The 21,743-nt window shown below is 58.0% G+C and overlaps 8 protein-coding genes across 8 annotated transcripts in view; 4 read left to right on the top strand and 4 right to left on the bottom strand.

The window, feature by feature from the left end:
* Positions 1 to 970, bottom strand: part of ACA1_390820 (uncharacterized protein) — a gene marked incomplete at both ends in the record, with an annotated part of 1,591 nt that extends 621 nt beyond the window's left edge. The window contains 5 exons of the mRNA XM_004336710.1: positions 23 to 150; positions 226 to 343; positions 454 to 602; positions 698 to 857; positions 956 to 970. Coding sequence (XP_004336758.1) covers positions 23 to 150; positions 226 to 343; positions 454 to 602; positions 698 to 857; positions 956 to 970 — 570 coding nt within the window. The remainder of the gene's footprint in view (positions 1 to 22; positions 151 to 225; positions 344 to 453; positions 603 to 697; positions 858 to 955) is intronic.
* A 1,320-nt stretch (positions 971 to 2,290) lies between these two features.
* Positions 2,291 to 10,550, bottom strand: ACA1_390810 (serine/threonine protein kinase, putative; the record flags this gene model as incomplete). Its single annotated transcript, XM_004336709.1, has 30 exons — positions 2,291 to 2,504; positions 2,590 to 2,677; positions 2,826 to 3,131; positions 3,265 to 3,433; positions 3,503 to 4,088; positions 4,191 to 4,947; positions 5,035 to 5,236; positions 5,346 to 5,621; positions 5,723 to 5,828; positions 5,921 to 6,074; positions 6,176 to 6,248; positions 6,344 to 6,530; positions 6,585 to 6,732; positions 6,837 to 7,043; positions 7,152 to 7,212; positions 7,276 to 7,442; positions 7,568 to 7,744; positions 7,853 to 7,932; positions 8,025 to 8,132; positions 8,229 to 8,284; positions 8,377 to 8,507; positions 8,632 to 8,697; positions 8,770 to 8,893; positions 8,981 to 9,124; positions 9,262 to 9,389; positions 9,489 to 9,525; positions 9,672 to 9,730; positions 9,863 to 9,970; positions 10,254 to 10,400; positions 10,460 to 10,550. 30 exons carry the CDS (start codon positions 10,548 to 10,550, stop codon positions 2,291 to 2,293), a joined length of 5,157 nt encoding a protein of 1,718 aa, XP_004336757.1.
* A 786-nt stretch (positions 10,551 to 11,336) lies between these two features.
* Positions 11,337 to 13,297, bottom strand: ACA1_390800 (glycosyltransferase family 8 protein; the record flags this gene model as incomplete). The annotated part of the gene is made up of 6 exons (XM_004336708.1): positions 11,337 to 11,520; positions 11,602 to 11,699; positions 11,783 to 12,019; positions 12,092 to 12,207; positions 12,286 to 12,529; positions 12,779 to 13,297. 6 exons carry the CDS (start codon positions 13,295 to 13,297, stop codon positions 11,337 to 11,339), a joined length of 1,398 nt encoding a protein of 465 aa, XP_004336756.1.
* A 1,246-nt stretch (positions 13,298 to 14,543) lies between these two features.
* ACA1_390790 (PKD domain containing protein) lies at positions 14,544 to 16,062 on the top strand (the record flags this gene model as incomplete). Its single annotated transcript, XM_004336707.1, has 7 exons — positions 14,544 to 14,628; positions 14,841 to 14,938; positions 15,025 to 15,078; positions 15,241 to 15,347; positions 15,501 to 15,670; positions 15,775 to 15,840; positions 15,917 to 16,062. The coding sequence occupies 7 exons, from the start codon at positions 14,544 to 14,546 to the stop codon at positions 16,060 to 16,062; spliced, it is 726 nt and encodes a 241-aa protein (XP_004336755.1).
* Positions 16,063 to 16,177: 115 nt separating this feature from the next.
* ACA1_390780 (mRNA cap guanineN7 methyltransferase) lies at positions 16,178 to 17,644 on the bottom strand (the record flags this gene model as incomplete). Its single annotated transcript, XM_004336706.1, has 6 exons — positions 16,178 to 16,233; positions 16,342 to 16,572; positions 16,658 to 16,764; positions 16,922 to 17,100; positions 17,203 to 17,294; positions 17,362 to 17,644. The coding sequence occupies 6 exons, from the start codon at positions 17,642 to 17,644 to the stop codon at positions 16,178 to 16,180; spliced, it is 948 nt and encodes a 315-aa protein (XP_004336754.1).
* A 60-nt stretch (positions 17,645 to 17,704) lies between these two features.
* On the top strand, positions 17,705 to 18,783 carry ACA1_390770 (dephosphoCoA kinase; the record flags this gene model as incomplete). The annotated part of the gene is made up of 5 exons (XM_004336705.1): positions 17,705 to 18,040; positions 18,106 to 18,154; positions 18,256 to 18,387; positions 18,474 to 18,572; positions 18,746 to 18,783. The coding sequence occupies 5 exons, from the start codon at positions 17,705 to 17,707 to the stop codon at positions 18,781 to 18,783; spliced, it is 654 nt and encodes a 217-aa protein (XP_004336753.1).
* A 772-nt stretch (positions 18,784 to 19,555) lies between these two features.
* On the top strand, positions 19,556 to 20,850 carry ACA1_390760 (SCPlike extracellular subfamily protein; the record flags this gene model as incomplete). Its single annotated transcript, XM_004336704.1, has 4 exons — positions 19,556 to 19,748; positions 19,831 to 19,905; positions 19,987 to 20,490; positions 20,570 to 20,850. 4 exons carry the CDS (start codon positions 19,556 to 19,558, stop codon positions 20,848 to 20,850), a joined length of 1,053 nt encoding a protein of 350 aa, XP_004336752.1.
* Positions 20,851 to 21,050: 200 nt separating this feature from the next.
* ACA1_390750 (uncharacterized protein) lies at positions 21,051 to 21,669 on the top strand (the record flags this gene model as incomplete). The annotated part of the gene is made up of 2 exons (XM_004336703.1): positions 21,051 to 21,177; positions 21,251 to 21,669. 2 exons carry the CDS (start codon positions 21,051 to 21,053, stop codon positions 21,667 to 21,669), a joined length of 546 nt encoding a protein of 181 aa, XP_004336751.1.
* Positions 21,670 to 21,743: the final 74 nt, after the last annotated feature.

Genomic DNA, 21,743 nt, shown 5'->3' with positions numbered 1-21,743 from the left:
GGCGCGGGGCGGCGTCCTTGACGAACTCGCCCTGGTCGTGGCGGCGAGTGGGGTCGGCCCACGTCGCGCCGGCCGAGCTGGCAGACGCCGCCGGGGTCGAGCCGAACTCGCCCTGGTCGGACTTGTGCGACGGGTCGGCCCAGGCGTGACCTACAACAAACAGCGCGATGACATGAATATCGGAGCTAAAAAAATGCATCGGAGCTAAAAAAAAATTGGGCATACCGGCCTGCGTGCGCGAGGCCGAGGCCTCCCTCACGAATTCGCCGGTGTCGGCCTTGTGGGTCGAGTCGGCCCAGCTGATGCCGGCGTTGGTCGCCGAAGGCATCGCCTCCTTGGTGTACTGTGCACCGAGGAAAGAGTTAAGGAGGCGTGTGCGGTACGTGCGGTGTGTTGTGTGTCGTGTGTGTGTCGTGCGTGGCGTGTGGTGTGTCGGAGTTGTGTTTCACGCACCTCTCCGGTGTCGGCCGAGCGGTCGCTGGTGAAGCGGTCGGCGGCACGGTCGGCGTGGGCGTCAAGTCGCACGTTGCGGCCGGGCGCGGCGAACTTGCGCTGGGCCGTCACGTCCACTCCCGCCGCACGATCCGCAGCCTTGGGCACAGCTGTGTGTGCGTGTCGCGTGTCGCGTGTCGTGTTCCCTCGGTTAGCGCGTGTGCGGTGCGTGCGGCGTGTGCGGTGTGGCGTGTGCGGTGCGTACAGGTGGCCTGCTTGATGTGAACGTCGTCGGCGACCTGGGTGGCCGAGGCCGACGGGCGGTGGGCCGCGCAGTAGGGCTTCTTCTCGTACGACTCGAGCGAGCGCACGTTGAGGAGCGTCTTGCACGTGGTGCACTTCAGGCAGTTCGGGTGCCACTGGGCCTGCACATGACGAACACACCGCACGACACACGACACGACACGACACACACGTCAGTGACATCAGAACCACGCACACGAAACAGTCTTTGACCACACACGTGCGAAGTCCTCATTTCATCATCTTCTTCATCGTCATCATCTTTCCTTCCGCCATTCCGCGTTCATCCTTTCTTCACTCTTGTCCTCGCCGGCAACCCACCCATCCACCTACTGATCGGCTCATAAAATCTAAAATAATTGACAACAAACCAAAAAACGCCGAAGATTGATCGAAGATTGATGTTGAGAGTATAAAATAATTTTTAATTATTTATCAATTAAAAATGGGTGAAAATGGTGATTTGGCGTGGGGCGACGTACGTCGAGGGCACGGACGGGGCGTTCGCGAGGGAAGACCTGGTCATTGCAACCGGGGCACGTGGGAAAGTCATCCTCGACCGCCTGCAGGAAACGATTGCCTCGCATCTTCTTTATAAATATAACGTATAGATACAAATGTGGTCTTCTTGTTTGATTGATTGCTGGAAGCAGTCGTGCCCAAGCCACCAAACTAAATTGGCCAATTTGCTGGAGCCTCGACCGCCATAGGTCCACGTCATCAACTAGTCCACAACAATTTCCTGACGCAGACAAGAACCAGCAAAAGATAGAACTTGAGTTGTTGGTGATGGTGTGATGAGATCACATTGGATCTTGGGTTGGTGGTTGGGTGGAGGATAGTGGGTTTGTAGATTAGAACAGCCATAGAGTTCGTGTGAGACCTCAACCTGGCACAATGCCAACAACTTCCAGAAATTCCGCAGCAATCCTGCCAACTGAAATCCTGGAGCATGTCACCCACCGGAGTCCGACCCCAGGATAAATAACTCGCCCCACCTTGGCCCATTTCATCAACTCTCAACACTCAACAACAACATCCACAACATCGACATCGACATCAAGCTCTCGAGCTGACCGCCCAAGCCTCCAGTTAACAACCATCAACCTCAAGCCTAGCCATGCACATCCCGATCGTGAGCTCCGTCGTCCGTGGAGTGACCAACGTCGTCGTGCGCGTCGTCACCATCCCCGCCCGCCTCTTCGGCAGCCGCAGCCGAAGGCGAAGGGTGGCCTACTAAGCCAGCCAGCCACAACTCTGTAACCACCACTCTCTCGGCGCCCTATGGACGCCGCACTCATCTCACTTGACACCCCACCCACCCCACCACCCACTCACCACACTCCACTTCATCACCTCACCACTCCACTTCATCACTTCACTTCACCGCACACACTCACCGCACCACTTCACTCACCACACGCAACTCACACCCGTTAAAAAAGATAATAAGAAGAATAAAATGAATGTTTAGCATTAATGGCTAGTTCGTGTGGTGTGGTGTGGTGTGGTGTGGTGTGGTGTGGTGTGGTGTGGTGGACACACAAAGTCACTTCTAGACAGCGTCGAGTCCGCGGGAGTTCTCGCCGATGAGGCTGTCGAAGAAGCCCAGGAGCTCGTCCATGGCGGGCCGCTTGGAGTCCTTGGCGTGCCAGCAGCGCTCGATCATCTTGCGGAAGCTCTCGGGACAGTCCGACGGCATCTGGGGTCGTCGGCCCTCGAGCACGTCGAGCGACACGCCCATGAAGTTGCGCCCGGCGAACGGTTGCCTGCGCACAGACGACACACGCGACACAACGGTCATCAGCAACACGCGCACGGACCCGTGGAGAAGGAGGCGGCGGGCAAACGCACTTGCGTGTGAGCATCTCCCACATGATGACGCCGAAGCTGTAGACGTCGGCCTTCTCCGTGTACTTCTCGCCCCTGATCACCTCAGGCGCTGTGTGGGGACCAAATAGATCAGCAAATCCAATTAAATAATTGGTAATATTTAATTTAAAGATAATTGAATCAAATATATAAAAAGAAACAATCAAATAATAAAATGATCATGAAATTAAATAATAATAATAAAAAAACAGGTGTACCAGTCCAGCAGGGCGTGCCGCAGCGGGTCATGGTGGCGTTCTCCTCCTTGATCCGGGCGAACCCAAAGTCGGCAATCTTGACGTTCCAGTTCTCGTCGACGAGCAGGTTGGAGGGCTTGAGGTCGCGGTGGATGATGACGGGCGTGAGCGAGTGCAGGTAGTTCACCCCCAGCGCGGCGCTCTTGAGCATGCGCAGGCGCTGGCTCCACGCGAGCTTGACGCTGCGGTTGAGCAGGATGCCCTTCAGGCAGCCCTGGCGCACGAACTCCGTCACGATGCACAGATTGGGCATTCGCACGCACGCGCCTATGTAACCACAAAAAGAAGAATAAAATCACACAAAAAGAAGAATAAAATCACACGTCAACGACCAATCGCGCAGCGCTGTCAGTTGTCGGTTTATCCAGCTGACGTGGCAATTGGGGGGGGGGCGACTGACCGATGAAGAGGACGATGTTGGGGTGGTGGAGCTCGGAGAGGAAGGCCATCTCGGCGCGGAACTCCAGGAGCCGGCGCTCGTCGAGGTTCTGCTTGATGAACCGCTTCACCGCCACGTCGACGCCCTTCCACGTGCCCTTGTAGACCACACCGTACGAGCCCATCCCGATCTGCTCTCACATCGCGCACCGCACACGCACAACCGCACAACCGCACGCACACGAGACACACGACCGCACACGCAGGACATATGAGCACATTCCTTGCATGCCTGACATTCCTCTCTCTCGATCGAGGGTGCGTGCCTGCTTGCCGGTCTTGACCTCACTGAAGTCGATCACCCACCGACACAGGTTGGCCGACGTCAGGAAGCGGTCCTCGTTGTTGGTCAGACCGTCGCCCACCGCCGTCTGCACCACCGCGCTCGCACCGCTGCTCTCGCCGTCCAGGCTCTCATCGTCGTCGCCGGCGCGGGGCGACCCTGTGTCAGCCCCGCCGCCGCCTCCGCGCCGGCCCGACACGCCGCCGAAGAAGCGGCCCTCGAGGCCGACCACCTTGCACTCGTAGAGGTGGGCCGTGCCGCTGGGCGCGTCGTTCATCTCGAACCGGCCCAGGTCGAGCAGGTGCGGCCGGTCCTTGAGCTCGAGCGCGGACCGCAGGGGCTCGGAGACAACCACCTGGCCGCCGTGGGCCATGGCGGTGATGTGCGCGGCGGCGTTGACGGACGGCCCGTAGTAGTCCATCTTGCGGGTGGTCGGGTCCTTCGCCATGCGCGGCTCCCCGACATGCACTCCCATCCGCACCCGCAGGCCCTTGTACATGATCCTGCACACGCACACGCATACGCACACACTCAGTCACGGCACACGCACACAATCACACACAATCGCACATGCACGACCGCACACACGCGCACGCACTGCGTACCTGTCGTCGGTGTCGCCCCACTCTTCGGCGGCGCCCGGGTGGCCGAGCAGCGCGGCGGGCCACTCGACCTCGAGCAGCGCCCGCTGGGCGTCGGCGCACCAGTGGACCGCCGCGAGCGGGTCCTGGAAGACCATGCAGAACGAGCCCTCGCCCGTGTTGCGCTCGCGGGTCGACCGCACCTGGTAGCCGCGGTGCTTGGCCAGCAGCGACCGCAGGAGCTGGTTGTGGGCCAGCGTGGCGTCCTTCATGGCCTCCGGGTTGAACTCCCACAGCGACGCGGCGCTGGTCACGTCCGAGAACACGATCGCCACCTCGCCCGACGGCGCCGGCACGCGCGCGGTGATGGCCCCGAAGCTGTTGGTGTTGGTCGTCGTCCCGCGCAGCCGCGTGGTCGCGGACGCGGTCATCATCGGGTAATTGAAGACCGACGACCCTGCGCTGTGGCCCGCCGACGACGACGACAGCGACCCATCGACCGACGCCCTGGACCCGGCTCGTCTGCGCTGCCTGGCGGCCTTGCCGGCATTGGTGCTGGTGAAGGTGGAGGCGGACGACGACGAGCCGCCCTGCGACGACGACGACACCTCGCCGGCCATGGAGCTCAGGCGGGTGACGATCTCGAGGAACGTGGGGCGGATCGACGGATCGATGTGCCAGCAGCTGCGCATGAGCTCGTCGTACTCGGGCGTCACGTGGAGCGACTCCTCGTCGGGCAGCTTCGGCCGCGCGTCGTCCCTGATCACCGCCACCGCCACCGCTGCCGGGCTGTCCACACAAAATAATACAAAATAATAATAAATTAATCGTGTCGTGTTGCGTGTCGTGTCGTGTCACGTCGTGTCACCTAGGCCGGGATAGGGGTTGCTGCGAGTGAGGAGCTCCCAGAGGATGATGCCAAAGCTGTACACGTCGGCCAACACGTAATCCAGGTCGGGCTGGTCGTTGAGCACCTCGGGCGCCGTCCACGGGATCGAGCCCAGGCCCTCGTTGCCCTCCTTCCCCGTCTTGATCTCTTGCTTGAACTTCGTCAACCCAAAGTCACTCACCTGCACCACGCGCGTGAGTCGTGTGTGTGTGTTGTGTGTGTGTCGTGTGTGTGTGTGTGTGTGTGTCGTGTGTGTTAGGTGTGTCGTGTGTGTTGTGTGTGTTGTCCACCTTGACGTTCCACTTGTTGTCGAGCAGGAGGTTGAGCGATTTGAGGTCGCGGTGGACGATGCCCGACGAGTGGAGGAAGTGCATGCCCTTGGCCGCCTGGTAGGCCAGCTTGACCTTGAGCTGGAACGGCAGCTCCGGGATCAGCTCGTTGTGCAGCACGTCGTACAGCGAGCCGAGGGCCATTAGCTCCATCACCAGGCACATCTTCTCGGGCTTGGTCGAGGCTGCCATGAACAGCACCACGTTGGGGTGCCGCAACGCCATCATCACGTGGATCTGTTTTTTTGTTTGTTTTTATATTATATTATATTAAATCATTTACCTTTAAAAAAACACAAAATATTAAATATTTAATATAAAACAGGCGAGAGGAGTACCTCGTCCTTGAAGTTGTTGACCATGTCCTTGCTGGGGTTGTGCGAGGGCAGCATCTTGACCGCCACCTCCGTGCCCCTCCACCTGGCCTTATACACGCAGCCGAACCTGAACACCCCCAGCCGGAGTGAGTCGCGGGCATGATAATGGTGAAGAACGAAAACGACGAAGAAAACGAAGACGGCGGCGGTGGTGGGTACCCGCCCATGCCGAGGGGTTCACCGAGTTCGATCTCGTCGGGGTTGATCTCCCACTCGGACTTGCGACGGTTGGCGCGCAGAATGACGAGCACGACGGCCACCACGATCAGCGGCACCAGGAACAACAGCAGACAGAACAGCGGCAGAAGCACGCCTGGACCCATGACCCAACAAGACCGCACACGCACACGCACACGGTATTGGGTCAGTTTTTATCGTCGACGCGCAACACATTCGCTCCGAGAGAGCCGGTACCTAGCACGATTCCGAGCACGGCGGCGGTGGACAGCGAATCGCTGCTGGACGACTCCAGCTCGCAATAATTGCCCTTTGAAAAAGACGATAAGGCGAGGTCAGCGATTGGGTGGCCGTTGGCTGACGTGCATTGATTATTTAGCTTAGCTTAGGTTGCGGACAACGTACGGTGAAGCCGGCGTTGCAGGTGCACACGCCGTCGGCCGAGCAGGTGCCTCGATCGGAGCAGAAGGTGCCGTTGAACACGCACCCAGCCAGCGAGAACGTGGTCTCGCCCTGGCACGTCACGCTGGCCAGCGTGTTGAGGATGCGCCGCTTCACGGCCGCGTTGGTACTCGCCACCGCCATTCCGTAGCTGCGCGCCGGTTAGACACGACACGACCAACGACTCGACACGACGCAGGCGTACTTGTCTGCCATCTCCATGGCGGTGATGTCGCTCTGCGTCCACCAGATCCAGTCGAGGAGCGCTGCGGAGGAAGGGCAGTTCGTCGTCGGCCGGGTTTGGAACATCACGGCCGACCCGACCACGAACGGCCAGCTGTTCCCTTCCTTTCCTGTAACCGCGTTCCGTCCGCCCGTTAGATATGTGCGTGTGCGGTGGTGCGTGTGCGGTGGTGCGTGTGCGGTGGTGCGTGTGCGGGTTATGACGACTTTGAACCTTCGAGTTTGAAGATGGCCTCGTCGGCGGGGAGCGGGTCTTGGTATTCGAGGAGCGCGGAGACGATGTCCCGAGCGGGCTGCGAGGAGGCTTCGTTTCCTGCCGCGTTGGTGACAATCGTCGGCGCGGCCCAGGGCGACGGAATGATGTCCGGCATGATCCACATTCCAAAGGCATTCGGCAGCTCGAACGAGTCGATGATATTGCCTGCGCCGTTCATTCATGCGCCTCGCTCGATCAGCTCACTTGCAGTCGTGTGCGATGTGCGATGGTGCGTGTGCGGTGGTGCGTGTGTCGTGTGTGCGGGGGACGAACCATCGATGCCAATGGAGCACGAGTGCAGGTTGGGGAATGTCACTTGCATGCCCGGTGTGATCTGCGAGCGAGAGTGGGTTGAGCGTTGATCAAGATCATCAATTGGTGGTCGAGTGCGGCGCACCTGCTCGGCGAACTGCGGCACGTTGCGGGCCAGGACCGTGGTGAAGACCTGAGTGACAACCGACGGGTTGGTCTGGTAGATCACGCAGATGGGCACGCTCGGGATATGCTCCGCCAGGTGCGCGTTCATCGTCAAGATACGCGAGTCGTTCCACCATTGGATGTTGCCTTGCGTTTGTTTAAAAAGGTTGCACCGCAACCATCCAAGTCGGGGAAAAAGAAAAGCTGACGTCAGCACGTTACGTTACGACTGAGCGGTCGACAAGAAACAACAACCGAGGGGTTGGGGGTACCCAGGTAGATGTCGGCCACGGTGGGCAAGTCGAAGTAGATGTGTCCGTAGGCGTAGACGTCGACGCTGTGGGTCGGCACCACGGCGTGGGCCACCATCGGCAGCACCGCCACGTCCGGCAGCCCCGTGGCCTGGGCGGCCGTCAACTCCGAGTCCAAGCCGCCAAAGTCCGTGAAGCCTGGGATTGGGTCCGGGGGGGATACAATATAATGAGAAGAAAGTGTCCGACCGATCTACACTCGATGACGCCGACACAGGGCTTTGCGGGGCGGGGGGGGGAAGGTACCGAGGGCCATGTCCGTCACGGCGTCGTCGTTGTTGGTCCTGAAGTATTGGAACACTTCGCTGCGCGAGGATTGCTCGTCTCTGGAGGATTACACGCACGACACGACACGACCCTGTTAGCGACAGGGACGTGATGGAGAGGGGGGACGGTGGGGGGAGGGAGGGAAGGGTACGCCCAGGAGGAGTAGATGTCAAGCGATGTGCCGACGCCCATGACCGCGGCAGTGGAGAAGGACTGTCGGCCGTTGCACTGGATCGAGTTGATCGCGTTGAGGAGCAACCTGTGCGACTCACCCCCAAAGAAGGGCGAAAGTAAGCGCACGGAGGGCCTCCGCGTGACGGCCTGTCGAGTCGAAAACGAGCTTAAAGGGCCGCACCGTAGCAACGGAATGGGCAGGGTCGCGTAGTGGTGTGCCTCGGCCACGGCAAGAGCCTGCGCAACACGGCAACCGACACGCACCAGTGAATTCAATACAACGACGAAGAATGGAATGAGAGGAATGCACGCGTGCGGCGCAGTCGTACAGCGGGGTTGGTCTGCGACCAGAAGATGATGCTGAGCAGCTCCTTGGCGGTGGGACATCCGCTGAGCGGGTTGGTGAGATTTCGGGACAGCGTGGCATACAGCAGATAACTCATCGGCCACGACTCCGCCTCTGCAACCCGGACACTACCACATCAGTCCCTCGTGTGCGTGTGCGTGTGCGGTCGTGCGTGTGCGTGTGCGTGTGCGTGTGCGTGTGCGTGTGCGTGTGCGTGTGCGTGTGGGGGGGGGCGTACGCGGAGCGTTTGTGATGTTAAGGGTGTACGAGCCCTCCTGTATTTGATCGCTCATGGCTTCCATGGCTGCGTGCACGCCCAAAGGAAAAAGAAGAAGCTTAGGGCCTGGATTCAGTGTGGGCGAGAGTGGCTGCGTACCGGAGCGGATGGCAGTGGTGGTGGGCGCGACCGTTTGGCCTTCCCGATTGACCATGCTCGCAGAGGTCACGTTCGCGCGCGTCGCGAACGTGAGGTCCATGTACGCCAGAGAGTACTGCGTCATCTGGAAACACGACACGACACACAAATGCAAAATAGGCGTGAGCGCATCCAGGCTAGACTCGAGAGAGCGAGGCGAGTGAAGGCCTACCGAGACGAAGTCGGCCTGAGCTTCATGCGATTCGCTGATGGTCATCCCGTCGGCCGCCGGAGGCATGAGGGTGAGGTTCCTGCCCACGCTGTTGTAAGCCGTCTCGAAGCTCGCCGAGAATGCGCACATCATCTCGCCAAACACCTGCAGCGTTTACCAAGCACCAACGACGCACGACACACCGACACACACACACCGCACACGACATGCACGACACACACGACACAACGATATAAGGATCAACATGAATTCGTGTCGTGGGGAGAGGGACGGGTCCATACCTGCGTCACCTCGAGCGCTTGGTCCCAATAGGCGCTGAGGAGGATCCTCTCGGAGGGCAGCTTGTTGGCGAGCGCCAGCCCCGAGTTGAGCGCGGCGATGGCCGAATCGTTCCAGAAGCGAATATCGCCTGTAACGCGAAGAGAGAGAGAGAAAGAGAGATTTTCGAGGTTTAGCGCTGCACGAACGCCGGAACCCTAAGAGAGTTCTCTGGCTCCTCTCCGCGTACCCAGGTAGATTCGTGCCAGCGTCTCACCGTTCAGCGTCTGAACGCAACATACGACACGGCACGACACAAAATGCGTGGAATGGCCATACCACGTGGGGCGGCGACCAAGAATGTTGTGTCAGGGAGGCCGTGTGCGGGATCAGCGATAACACTGACAACAGCTGGCACGCGGTGTGTCCGTACCAGGGGCGGGTCGCTGGACTGGAGCGTGGGCAGGTTGTAGGCGGCCACCATCGCCGTCCCTAAATGTTAGGAGTACATTAAAAAAATGTAATAAATATACCAAAATAAAACAATCACAATAAAGAAGAAGAACGGAACACGTGTGAGAACGAAGAAGAATGAAACTGACTCGCGAGGCATGGCGGACGAACCGACAAAGGGCAGCTGGAAGAGGTAGCCGCCAGCGGCGCTGTCGGCAAGCGGCGCCGTGACGTCGGGTGTCAGCTCGGCCCCGAGTATGGCCAAGTCAACCTTGCCGGCTAGTGTTGCATGCCAACACAAACGGCAGCATTAATTAGTGATCACTAATCGATGGCCGAGTAAATGAAACGAGTGTTGTGTGCATCACAAGTTATATGAATTGCCATAAACAACATATTCAAATTATATAATTTGCATTCATTGAGATATTTTATGAAAAGGAAATGGTGCGAGAAGAGAAGAGAAGAGTGTGACAAGCGCGCGGAGTATCTCAGAACACGCAAGAAGCCCAGACAAAGGGAGGCGCGAGGCAGATGGGGCTGGAGGGGGGGGGTTGGGTACCGGCAAGCACCGAAAGGCTGTTGATGCCGATATCGGCCTCGAAGCTCACATGCACGCTGGCCTTGTGGTTGAGGTAGCCGGCCGCGTATTCGCCCCACAGGGCCTCCTGGCTCACGTCGCCACCGACCCACACGTCGACCGACTCACCTGCGGCACCACCATCAGTGCTCCGGGGCAAAGAAATTTGAAAAAAAAAGTGAAGGTACCAGAGTGTGCGTAGAGTAGCAGGAGAAGGAAGACGCTCAGGTGGGCGATGCCGAGCGCCGGCAGGTGGCGTTGCTGTCGTTGCTTCTCCATGCGCTGTTGTGGTTTTGTATTTGAGGCGGCTCCGGCCGAGTGTTGGGCTGGTGTGTCGACACCCCCAGCCTGATGTCAGTGGTGAGTGGTCCAAAAAACCCTCCCAGGTGAGAACTGCAACAACAACAACAACGGTTACCAGTCTGCTCTCCAATCGGAGGCTTGGCTGTGCTTAATCGGCCGACTCGAGAGGCCCCGCACCTGCCTCTTCCTCTGCTCACCGGCACGGCAAATGGCTTCTTTTCTCCTTCTTCTTCTTTTCTCTCCTTCTTCCTCGGAGCAGCCCAGGCAAAGAAAAGGCAAACACGACTGAAAAGCCGAAAAGGAAACTTGAGCTATTTGGATAACTGTTGGCCAAAAGGGGCATAGAACTGAAGAGGAACAGAGGGCGAGAAGGTGAGGTTTACAACTACAAAAATGTTGAGGCATATGCGTACACTTGAAAATAAATAAATAAATAAATAAATTTTCCTTCTGTCCTTGGCCCATCCGCCAGGGCGAGAAGGAAGAGAAGAGTTGAACTCGCGCTCGCTCGGTTGGTTTGCTTCACTTCTCTGCTTCTCGCCTTCGCTCTTTCCTCGCTGGTTTGCCGTTTCCGTTCTTGTGGCTGCTCGAGAGGTGTGCTGGTGCGGGTCCCGCTGGGGTCGGGAAGGTGTCGTGGCTGACTGCGTTGGCGTCGCTGTGACGTTGATGACGTGATGGAAGTGTAGTATGATGATGATCATGAGGCGGAGAGAGAAGGAGAGAAGGAGAGAGAGAGGAAAGAGGCGGTGATGAAGGCGATGATCATCTCTTGATCTCGTCGCGGAGGGGCGGGAAGTTGCGGCTCTCCTCGACCTGGAGGCGGATGGACATGAGGCGCTCGTGCTCCTTTCGCCACCACGGGTTCTGCTCCAGCCCGTAGCTCTTCACCGCCCCGTAGAGGAAGTGCCACCACAGGGCCACCACGTCGGAGAACGCCACGATCGGCCTGGTAAACACCAACCACGCGGGTCAGTTTCTCGCTCTGGCCCCGACTGCCGGCCGGAAATTACAGGTGGTCAAAGCTTACCTGTCATAGCTCTCGGCCGGAGTGTGGGGGTAGATCCAGGGCTTGTAGCCAAGCCTTGCCGGTCCGGCAAAGTGCCACACGCGCATCGGGTGGTAGATCTTTTCACACACGGCAAAGGAATGTGAGCGGCAATGTGACGGCAATGGAGAGGGAAGTGGTGGAGTGGGCGGCGGCGGTGTACCCTCTTGCGGATGTTATAGGAGTAGGGGAGGAGATTGAGGCTCCGGCCGGGCTGGTGGTAGAAGAGCCACAGGAAGGGCTGGTCGGCCACGCAACCGGCCGACGGGAAGAGGGCCTGCCACTCGGCGAGCAGGTCGATGAACTCCTGCTCGCGCGGCTTGATCACCAGCAGACCCGAATTCTCGCCCGTGTCTACGATGCCGGGCTCCTCGAAGTAGGCCGCGCCCATCTGGTTGTCCTGTGTTTGACCAAACGAGTCAGCAAAGAAAAACGATGAAGAACGAAGAAGAAAAGCCCGGGTGAAGGGTACCTGGAGCGGAGTCTCGAACAGCTCGTCAATGTTGTCGAGGAGCATGATGTCGCAGTCGACGTACACGATCTTGTCGAACTCGGTCATGTTCCACCCGTACAGCCGCATGTACTCACCTGCAAAGTTGAATAGAATAAATGTCAGAAAACGAAAATAATAATAAGAAAAATGCTTCGGGCCTGCCCGGTGCGTACCGGGATAGAGAGCGATCTCGCTGGCGCCGCTGCCATGGGCAGACATGCAGTCGAGCGAGGGCTTGACCCGGACTTCGAAGCCGGCCTTGCGCAGCAGATCCCGCGTGGTCTCCGAGACGAGCTCCAAGTCTTCCGGCACGAGCGCGATCTTGGTCTTCACGCACGAGAACTGGTCGAGCGTGTGCGCCAGGGCCAGCGTTGGCGTCACGTAGTTGTTGTTGGCGACGGCGGTCAACCACGCACGCTGTGACGGTTGCAAATGAAAACGCTTTAGAACGATGAATAAATGACACACCACGGTTACGAGGAAACGAAGAAAGAAGGTCAAGAACAATGACCGCAGCGTGCACAGCCACGAGACGCGGGCAGAAGACAGCCGTAAGGGCGTCATTCCACAAATTCCATAAAAGAACGGAGACGTGGCAAAGAGCGAAGACGAAGATGGATCTTGGGGGGGGGGTGCGAAGATGAAAGAGATGGTAAAACAAGGTACCTTGCTATGCTCGGCGGTTCCGCCCAGGGCCTCACAGGCATGTGGCGATCGAAGAAGGCGTCGCTTATCGAATGCTGCTCGAGCCATCATCTCGTTTTCTCGTCGGTAGTGTTCGACATCGCCACGGAACGATCGCCAGCCGGCCTCCACGCGACGCCACTGGGGCACCATCCAGTAGCTGTTGAGATACGGCCAGTAGACGATGAGCAGCACGAAGAGGACGAAGGCCACGGCGGCGATGAAGGATCGCAGCACGAGCGCGCGATTCTCCTGGACGAATCGATAGCCTTGTCGCCACAGGTCGTCGCGTAGTTGGTAGAGTCGGTTCTGGTGTTGGTGATGTGGTCGCACGTGACCTCGCTCCGACGACCCTTTGAGAGATCGCTTGATGATGAGGGGCGACGCGTCTACGTCGCTTTCATCTTCGCTGCTGCTGTTTCCCATGCCCTCGAGATCGGCCTCCACGACCGTAGGCTGATGGAGCAGCGATGACCCTGATGGGAGCAGGTTACGTTTCATCTTTCTCTACTTCCTCCTCTACCTCCGATTTTCTTCACCGCTGTTGATCTTCTCGCTCTACGCGAAGATTAAATCTCCTCCTTCCGCCTCGTGCGTCTTCAAGGCCGCTTGTCGTTTGAGATATCGGTCCTCTCCTATGCTACTTCGTCTCCTTCTTCGTCTCGGCCGTAATCGAATCGATTACCTTCGTCTTTATGTCCGCCCTTCGATGTTATCTATCTATCAGCGAGGATGGTGGATGAGACGAGGCGTAGGCAGCAGAGGACGAGGTTATCGATTCCTGTGGAGCCAAGAAGTGAGAACGGAAGACGTGGGCAGTAGAAAACAAACAACAAATAACAAATAACGATATATTCAAAAAAAATTAGTTGTTCACGAAATGAATGCCTGGTTAGGTCCGAGAGTGCAAACCCGAGGGAAGCACCTTCACCAGGACAACGGCGGAAGCGGTGCAGAGATAGCACGAGAACGAACGAGAAAGATGAGGATGAAGTGACTTCTTCTATGCGGCAGCCGCCCTGTCTGTGTCACAGAGGGGGAAAAGGAGAGTGGTGAGCCAACAGGCCCACAGGCGTCACCAACTCCAATCAAACCTAAAAACTGGTGAGGTGGAGGTGAAGAACTACCACACAAGGGAGGGCACAGCACCTACGCAGACAACCGAGGCAACGAAGCAAAAGAACGAAGAAGAACGAAGAGAGTAAAATAAACGAAGACAGAACAGGCCGGACTTACGGGCACAAACCACGGGCTCCAGGTGGCAACGGTTGGGATGACAGTGACAAGAGTGTCTGTCTGTTCTGCAAGGACCCTTGTCGCGTCTGTCTGGTCTTGTTGTGTGTGTGGGCGGTCACAGAGGAAAGCGAGTGAGTGCGGGCCTCGTCCTGCCGGCGCTGAGGGACCATGTTTGCGGCAAACCGCATTGGGCCGCAGGAAATTTCCCTGGGTGCCGCTGTGAACATATTGGTTGCCCACCAGCAAAGGGAGAACAACCAGGAAATCCAAACTGAACCACCTGGCCTGGAGGTTACCTGAAAATGGTACTGCGCCCAGTCACTCACCTGGCCTGTGCCCAACTGCTGAAGTCAGGCAGTCACCACGCCAGAAGATGTGGATCATAAGGTCATTTTTTTGTGCCGACTAGTGTCGGCAACCAAAAGTGCGACAAGTATGATCGGAATTACGAGGCAATAAAACCGGGACACAAAAGCAAAACAAAGAGCTCTCCCGCAGCTTGCACACAAAGATGTCGGTCCAGCAGTGCTGTTTGGTGGTGCTCACCGTGTCGCTCCTGGCTTGCCTCTGCCCTCTTGTTGCATCACAAATTACCTGTACGTCCCCAACTGGCCGATTTGTCACTTTGAGATTTTTTTCTTTTTTTTCTTTTAATCTCAAACCCTTCTTGAATCAGGCGAGCCTGGCCAAGGCATATTGAGAAGATTGCCGGTCGAGATCAATCAGCCCATGCACTTCAATGCGTGCGGTCCTGCACTCGCCGTACGCTCTCCTTTTATTGTTTTAGTTTGTTTTCGGCTCTGTGCAGACCCGTGGCGCAATGGCTTCGTACAGGGCGCGAACGACACGGCGTACGAGTACTCGTGGAGCTTCGGCGATGGCAGCATGCCAGTGCAGGCCAACGAGGTGCGTGCCAGATGATACACCTGGCCAGCTCGCCCAGTTGATTGATCACCAAAGACTAATAAGCTGCTGGGCGAATGGGGATGCAGAGCTGGGTGTCGCACACTTACACGAAGCCGGGCATCTACGATGTCAGCCTCAACGTGACGCACAACAACACCAAGACCAACTACACGTCCATCTCCCGCATTTTTGGTACGCACGATCGCACACGCACGACCGCACACGCCACCGCTGACGCAGACCGTAATTAAATTTGAATGCCGTTGCCAGATTGTACGGACAATGCGACTCGCGCCGGGCAGGACGTCATCATTGTCCAGGGCAACCGCACCAAGGACTCGGTCTTGACCGTGTGGGCCTGCATTCCCGAGGAGGACCGAAACAACCCTGACTACACCATCACCTACAGGTCTACACGCCACACACGCCACGGCACACACGACAAATACGACACACACACACACACACACAACCACACGCCACACGCCACAACACAACATGGCACAACACAACACGACACATGCGACATACGCGCTTACATGGATTGAATGGCCTCGCGCAGTTGGGACTTTGGCGATAATTCGGTCGACGTGCCGCAGCTGAGGAGGAATCAGGTCCTGACCCATACGTACAACGCGTCGGGGTCCTTCAACGTCACCCTCAAGGTGGGTCTCGATGGCGACGTCGGCACCATGCAGGAGACCTTCAGCTCCGTCATCAAGATCGCCTCTGGTACACTTGCGTCGGCTCTCGCCGTGCATACCTTCTCCGACTTACTCACGCGTGTCGTGTCGTGTCGTGTGTGTCGTGTCGTGTGTCGTGGCGCATAAATGTAGCCACGCCGGCGCCAGCAAAGAAGGAGAGCGACGATGGCCTGAGCAGCGGCGACATTGCAGGCATCGGTACCGCCTTCGCCCTCTTGCTAGAGTCTACAACTCTGGATTTATTCGACTTATTTCTTTGCATCGTGGCACACAGTGACGGGCATCATTGTGGGCGTGGTCCTGGTGACTGTGGGCATGGGCATGGCGCTCAACTACGTCCAGCAGCGAAGGAAGAAGAGGAATGAGGCGATCAACGCCACCTCGACCCACTACGAGCTCCTCATCGAGGACGGCGTGTAGACTGGCCTACACGCACATTGCCTTTGTTTACCATTTATTTATTCAAATCACGATTTGTTGTCTCCACCTCCATGTCCATCGTGCCGACCGGTCTTCTTCATCTTCATCTCCTTCATCATGGCATGGACTCCCCAGACCGCAGTTTTCGGAAGACGAACGTTGTACGCAGACCTGGTGGCACATTTATATTTTAGCATATAATCAAAAAGTAATAATAATCAATAATATACACAATACACATCAATATATAAATATGTGAAATAAAATCATTGGGGCTACCGATGAGCTCGAGCTGGTTGGGGAAGAGCTTCTTGTTGGTCTTGGTCCAGCCCATGATCTCGGTGAGCGCGGCCTCGTGGCTCTTCTTGTGGTCCTCGTAAAAGTCGATGAAGTTGACCACCTCCACCATCTCCAGCTGCAGCTTCCTGGCCAGCTGGAGCAGCGTGGGGAAGTGGACCAGGTACTGCTTCCGATCCTCCATCTCGCGCATCCTGTGCGTGTACGACGTTCCTGTGTGCGGCGGTGCGTGTGATGAACACAGACACAGGCTGAAGCCGCACGCGTCGCGCGCATCCACAAACGGTTGTGTGCGTACCAAAGGGTTGGAATCGGCTGAGGTCGTCGTTGAACTCGATCTTGTAGAGGTCTCCGCCAAACTTGGGCGCCTCGTCACCTTTCGAGTTCACCTTGGCCGCCTTGCTCCTACGCGCGCACCACACGACGCAGCCCAGACCCCACACGGCACCAACAACCAAACGACGTACTAATCAATGAAGCGGCACGCACGCACGCACGCACGCACGCACGCACGCACGCACGCACGCACGCACGGCACAAGGCGCAAGAGGTTGAGTTGTACCAGATGGCGGAGGAGTCGGGGAGGAAGCCGAGGAAGTACCCGCCCTCGCGCAGGCGGCAGGTGGCGCTGCGGAGGAACATCTCGGCCGTCTCCTCCGAGGCGAAGCTGTTCTGCATCCCATCAAAGCACACCACCACGTCGAAGCTTCTCCCCTCCCTGAGCACCTGATCGAGCGATATCTGTGTCGTGTCGTTGGTCGTGTCGTGTCGTGTGTGGTCATGTAGTGCAGCGCGTCAGCTGGTTTGGCAGTACCGTCGATGCAAGGAGGAAGAAGGAGGTACCGTGTAGAGGTCGGCAGTCGCAAACTCGGCGTCGAACCGCTTCGTCTTCTCCCACTTGCGCTGTGCCGCGGCTACCACGGTGGCCGACGAGTCTGTAAGGAAGAAGACCCCGTAAGTACACGGGGCGGTCAGAGCCTGCTGGACTTCATGCGCGTGTACCGACAGTAGTGAGATGTTGGATCTTGTGCCGTGCGTAGGTGTGGTGCGTGCCGCCACCTGCGCCGCCGGTGTTGCTGTCCTCGGCCCCTGTGTGCCCGCAAGAGATTTCGAGCACTTCATCGCCCTCGTCGAGGACATCGCCCAAAATCACGCACTTGATCCATTTCTCGAAGTTGAGCGCTTGCCAGGCCGGGTGCACCCGCGCCCTCTCCTGTGCGGCCTGCATATGTGCAGCCACCGCCGACGAGGGCACGCTTCGTCCTGTCGTCTCCGTCTGCTCCATCTAGACCGATGTTTTTTATTTTAAAATTCAAAAAATAACTAAAAATAAATAAAGCTCTTGATGAAGATCGTTGGATTGACAGGAGGTATCTCGTCGGGCAAGAGCACGGTCACGAGGATCTTCACGAGCGATGCAAAGACTGCACCAGCTGTGATCGATCTCGATGTGATAGCGCGACAGGTCGTGGCGCGAGGCACCCCCGCCTACGACAAGATCCTGCGACATTTCAAAGATCCTGAGGGCGGGTCCCTTATTGAGGAGGCAACGGGCGAGATCGATCGCAAGCGACTGGGCGCGCTCATCTTTGCTGATCCACTCCAGCGAAAGAAGCTGCAGGCCATCACACATCGCCCCATCTTCATCGAGATGGCCAAGCAGCTGCTATGGCACTTCATCGTACGAAGATGATGCGATTGCTCCTCCGGTCCTCCATCGTTTGACAATCGTCTTGCCAAATGCAGAGGGGCACAGATCTCGTCATCTTGGACGCGCCGCTCCTCTACGAGGCCGGTACAGCCCCCCCCCCTTCCTCTCTCAACCTCACCGCACGCGTTGTAGCTTTCGTGTTCTCACCTTGGACGGCCGTGTCGTTCTGTCAATCGCTGATGCAGGCCTGCACCGTCTGACGAGCAGCGTCGTGGTGGTGTATGCGCCCGACGATGTCCAACTCAAGCGCCTCATGAAGCGAGACAACATCGATGAGAAGGAAGCCCGACAAAAGATCCAGGCCCAGATGCCTCTCGGTATTGTGTGTGTCGTGCGTGTCGTGCGCGTCGTGCGCGTCGTGCGCGCGTGGTGATGGGTCGCTGATGGTTGGATCTCGGTTCAGACAAGAAGCGAGAGAGGGCCGACTTTGTGATCGACAACTCGGGCGATCTCAAGGACACCGAGCAGCAGGCGCAATCCCTCCTCCTCCTTCTGCGCTCTCGTCCATCCCCCTACTTCCTCTCGCGATGGGCCGTCTTGCTCGCACTCATCCTCCTCCTCTCCGCCCTCTTCTTCTTCCTCTTCCATTCTTAGTATTGGATGTAAGGAGAGTGAGGGCGACATCGAATCTCTAGATCTTCTCTGTACCCGCTGTCCTGTTCATTCGTTCCGCAGAAGAGAGCCTCTTTGCGACACGTGCTCTGCACGTCTGAACGTCTTCCCCGGGGCGGTTCCGTACGTTTGGCCGAAAGTGGTGCAAACGCACTCGCCGTGTTGCTTGGCGCAGGTGCTGTTCAGCTCTTCCGGTCGCAAGCTAGCCTCAGCTCACAACACGACACGACACACCCAGTAGCTCACACAGCCAACCAAAGAAAGGCGATGGATCGGCAACCAACATCAACACAGAACAAGAGGCCGGCGGCTGGCGGGAGCTCGCTGTACCCACACGGGCTGGGCGGTCCACCGCACTACCCGGCGGGCTTCTACGGCGGAGTCGAGACGCTCACCCCCCGGGACGAGAAACACGCGGGCCTCCTCGGCCGGCTCCGATCACTCGTCTCCCAGCGGCGCAGCCGCAACACCAACCACACGACCACCACGACACTGTAGCGGCCTTCACATAACAGCTAGCCCCAACGAAATGAACTCACAGAAGGCGATCAACTTCTCTTCTTCCCATTCGCACGTCTTTGTCGTACTGCGGCTCTATCTGCTGGCACGGGTGGTCGCACAGGTCCCCTCTCGGTGCCATAAGCGAGGGAACTGGAACAACCACGTTCGACCACTGGCGAGAGCTCCTTTGACGAGAAGTTACAGCGACCTCTCGCTCCGTGACTCCTATGCGACCACCACATCAACCAAGACAACATAAAAGTAAAGCTTGGGCGCCGGTTCGCTTCTCAGTTGTCAACTAGTCTCTCTTATAGGGCCACACCTACACACACCCAGTGCCGATATATCAGTTTAGCAAGTCGTGGTTTCGTGATGAAGCGGGGATCGCTTGTGTTGTGTCTCCTCGGGCTCCTGGTGTGCGCGCTGGCCACCGGGGCCGTGGCCGACGACCAAACGGCCGGTGACGAAGACGACCTGGTGGTGGAGGCCACCGGAACCAACGGACCCGTACTCGACTTCCTCTCGTTCAACTCGACCGACATCGACGACCAGCGCCTCAAGCGAGGTAGCCGCTCTTCTTTCTGAGCGTCTGGCTCACCTTCTTCTCCACCTCACATCGTATCTTTGTGATCTTGTTATGTTCGTAGCCTACTCCCTGTCGGTCAACCCCGCCAGCGGAGAACCCGGAGCCTCATTCACCGCCACCTACACCGCCGATAGCGGTACGCTTCGCTCTTTTGTGACCGCTTTCTTTCTTCTTTCTTTTTCGTCGAATCTGACTTCGTTCTTTCCCCCCAACCCAGTGAGGAGCACGTGGATCGGCGTGTTCGCGAGCGGCCGCACCTCGACCAGTCTCTACAAGTACGTGCGATCCAACAGCGGCTCGGTCACCTTCAACACCTGGGGTCTCGGCGAGGGCACCTACAAGGTGTACCTCGTCATTTCGACCGGCGCCATCCGCGCCAGCGCCACCTACACCGTCACCACCAGCGGCGGCGGCGGCGGCGGATCCACCCCCGTACCGTCGCCTGCGGCGTCGCCAGACGCCTCGCCTGAGCCCTCTTCCGGCGCGTCGCCGGTCCCGTCGCCCAGCCGCTCGCCGGCGCCGTCGGCCAGCGCCTCGCCTAAGGCCTCCCCGGTGCCTTCGTCGGGTGACGCCGCCACGTGGCTCAACGAGCACAACGCCAAGCGGGCTCAGTACGGCGTGCCTGCGCTGGCCTGGAGCACCAATCTCGAGAGCTCAGCCCAGAGCTATGCTAACACGCTGGCCGCCGGATGCACTTTTTCGCACAGCGGCGGCGACTATGGTACGACCGCACACGCACACGCTCGACCGCACACACAAAATGGATGCTAACCAATGGTCGGTGGCATGCGGTGGTGTAGGTGAAAATCTGGCGATGGGCCACTCGAGCATTGCTGCGGTGCTCAATGGGTGGGTCGACAGCGAGGCACAGTACTACGACCCGGTGACGAAGCGGTGCAGCGGCGGCACGTGCGGACACTTCACGCAGGTCCTGTGGCGCATGACGGCCTACGTCGGTTGCGGCATCGGGCGGTGCTCGTCGGGCCGGCCGATCTACGTGTGCCAGTACCTGCGCCCGGGCAACTGCAACGGCTACGATTACCAGACCACGTCGTCGCCCTGTGGACCCCTCGGCCCGTAAGCCAGCCAGTTGGTTCACATCAAGCCTGGAGACCAACATTCCTGTATATTTGGTTGTTTCATAGTCGCTCTGAACATAGCTACTGCACATTTCCAACACACTTTGGCACAGAAACACACTCCACATACCAGAAATTCCAACAGGAGTAAAGGCGAAGAAAAGAAAGAAGAAAAGAAATAGGCAAATAAAAAGAAGAGAAGATGTCGGCCGAGGATGGATACGGGAAGGAGGTGAAGAAGAGCCATCCCTTCCGCAGGAAGTGGGACAAAGAGTTCTACGAGAAGAAGGCCAGGGAGCGCCAAGAGGGCGAAGAAGAGGTCGAACCCGGTACGTCCATCATTTTCGCAATTGCTTACGATTTATTTCATCAAAATACAAATAAAACCGTCAACCGCCACAGAGCAGGACCACCCGGCATTCAAGAACCGTGGGCCGGTGCTGACGGGAGCGGGGAAGCCCGTGCTGCCGCCCCACCTGCGAAAGCCGCTCAAGGCGCGTGAGTACCAGGTCGACACCGATGCCAAGCTCGGCAAGGCGCAGGTGGTCGTGCCCGGCACTGCCACGTCCAACCAGGCCGGTTTCTACTGCGATGTGTGCGACTGCATCGTCAAGGACTCAGCCAACTACCTCGATCACATCAACGGCAAGAAGCGTACGCTCTTCCCCCCCTCTGGCGCTGCGCTGGCCGCTACACGCCTGCCTGAAATTCCAGGCGAGGAATGGGCAAAATGCCCCCAACAAGAGAGGAATTTGAAATATGCGCTTTTTTGGCTCACACCTCTGGCTCTGCAGATCAACGAGCGATGGGCTTCTCGATGAAGACTGAACGTTCGACCCTGGAGCAGGTGAAGAGCATTTTCAAGAACGCCAAGAGGAAGAAGGAAGAGGAGGAG

The sequence above is a fragment of the Acanthamoeba castellanii genome, assembly GCF_000313135.1.
Source record: "Acanthamoeba castellanii str. Neff unplaced genomic scaffold scf7180000084740, whole genome shotgun sequence".
NCBI classification, from domain to species: domain Eukaryota; phylum Discosea; order Longamoebia; family Acanthamoebidae; genus Acanthamoeba; species Acanthamoeba castellanii.
The sequence above is the reverse complement of the archived record's forward strand: the minus strand, read 5'-3'. Positions and strand labels throughout refer to the sequence as shown.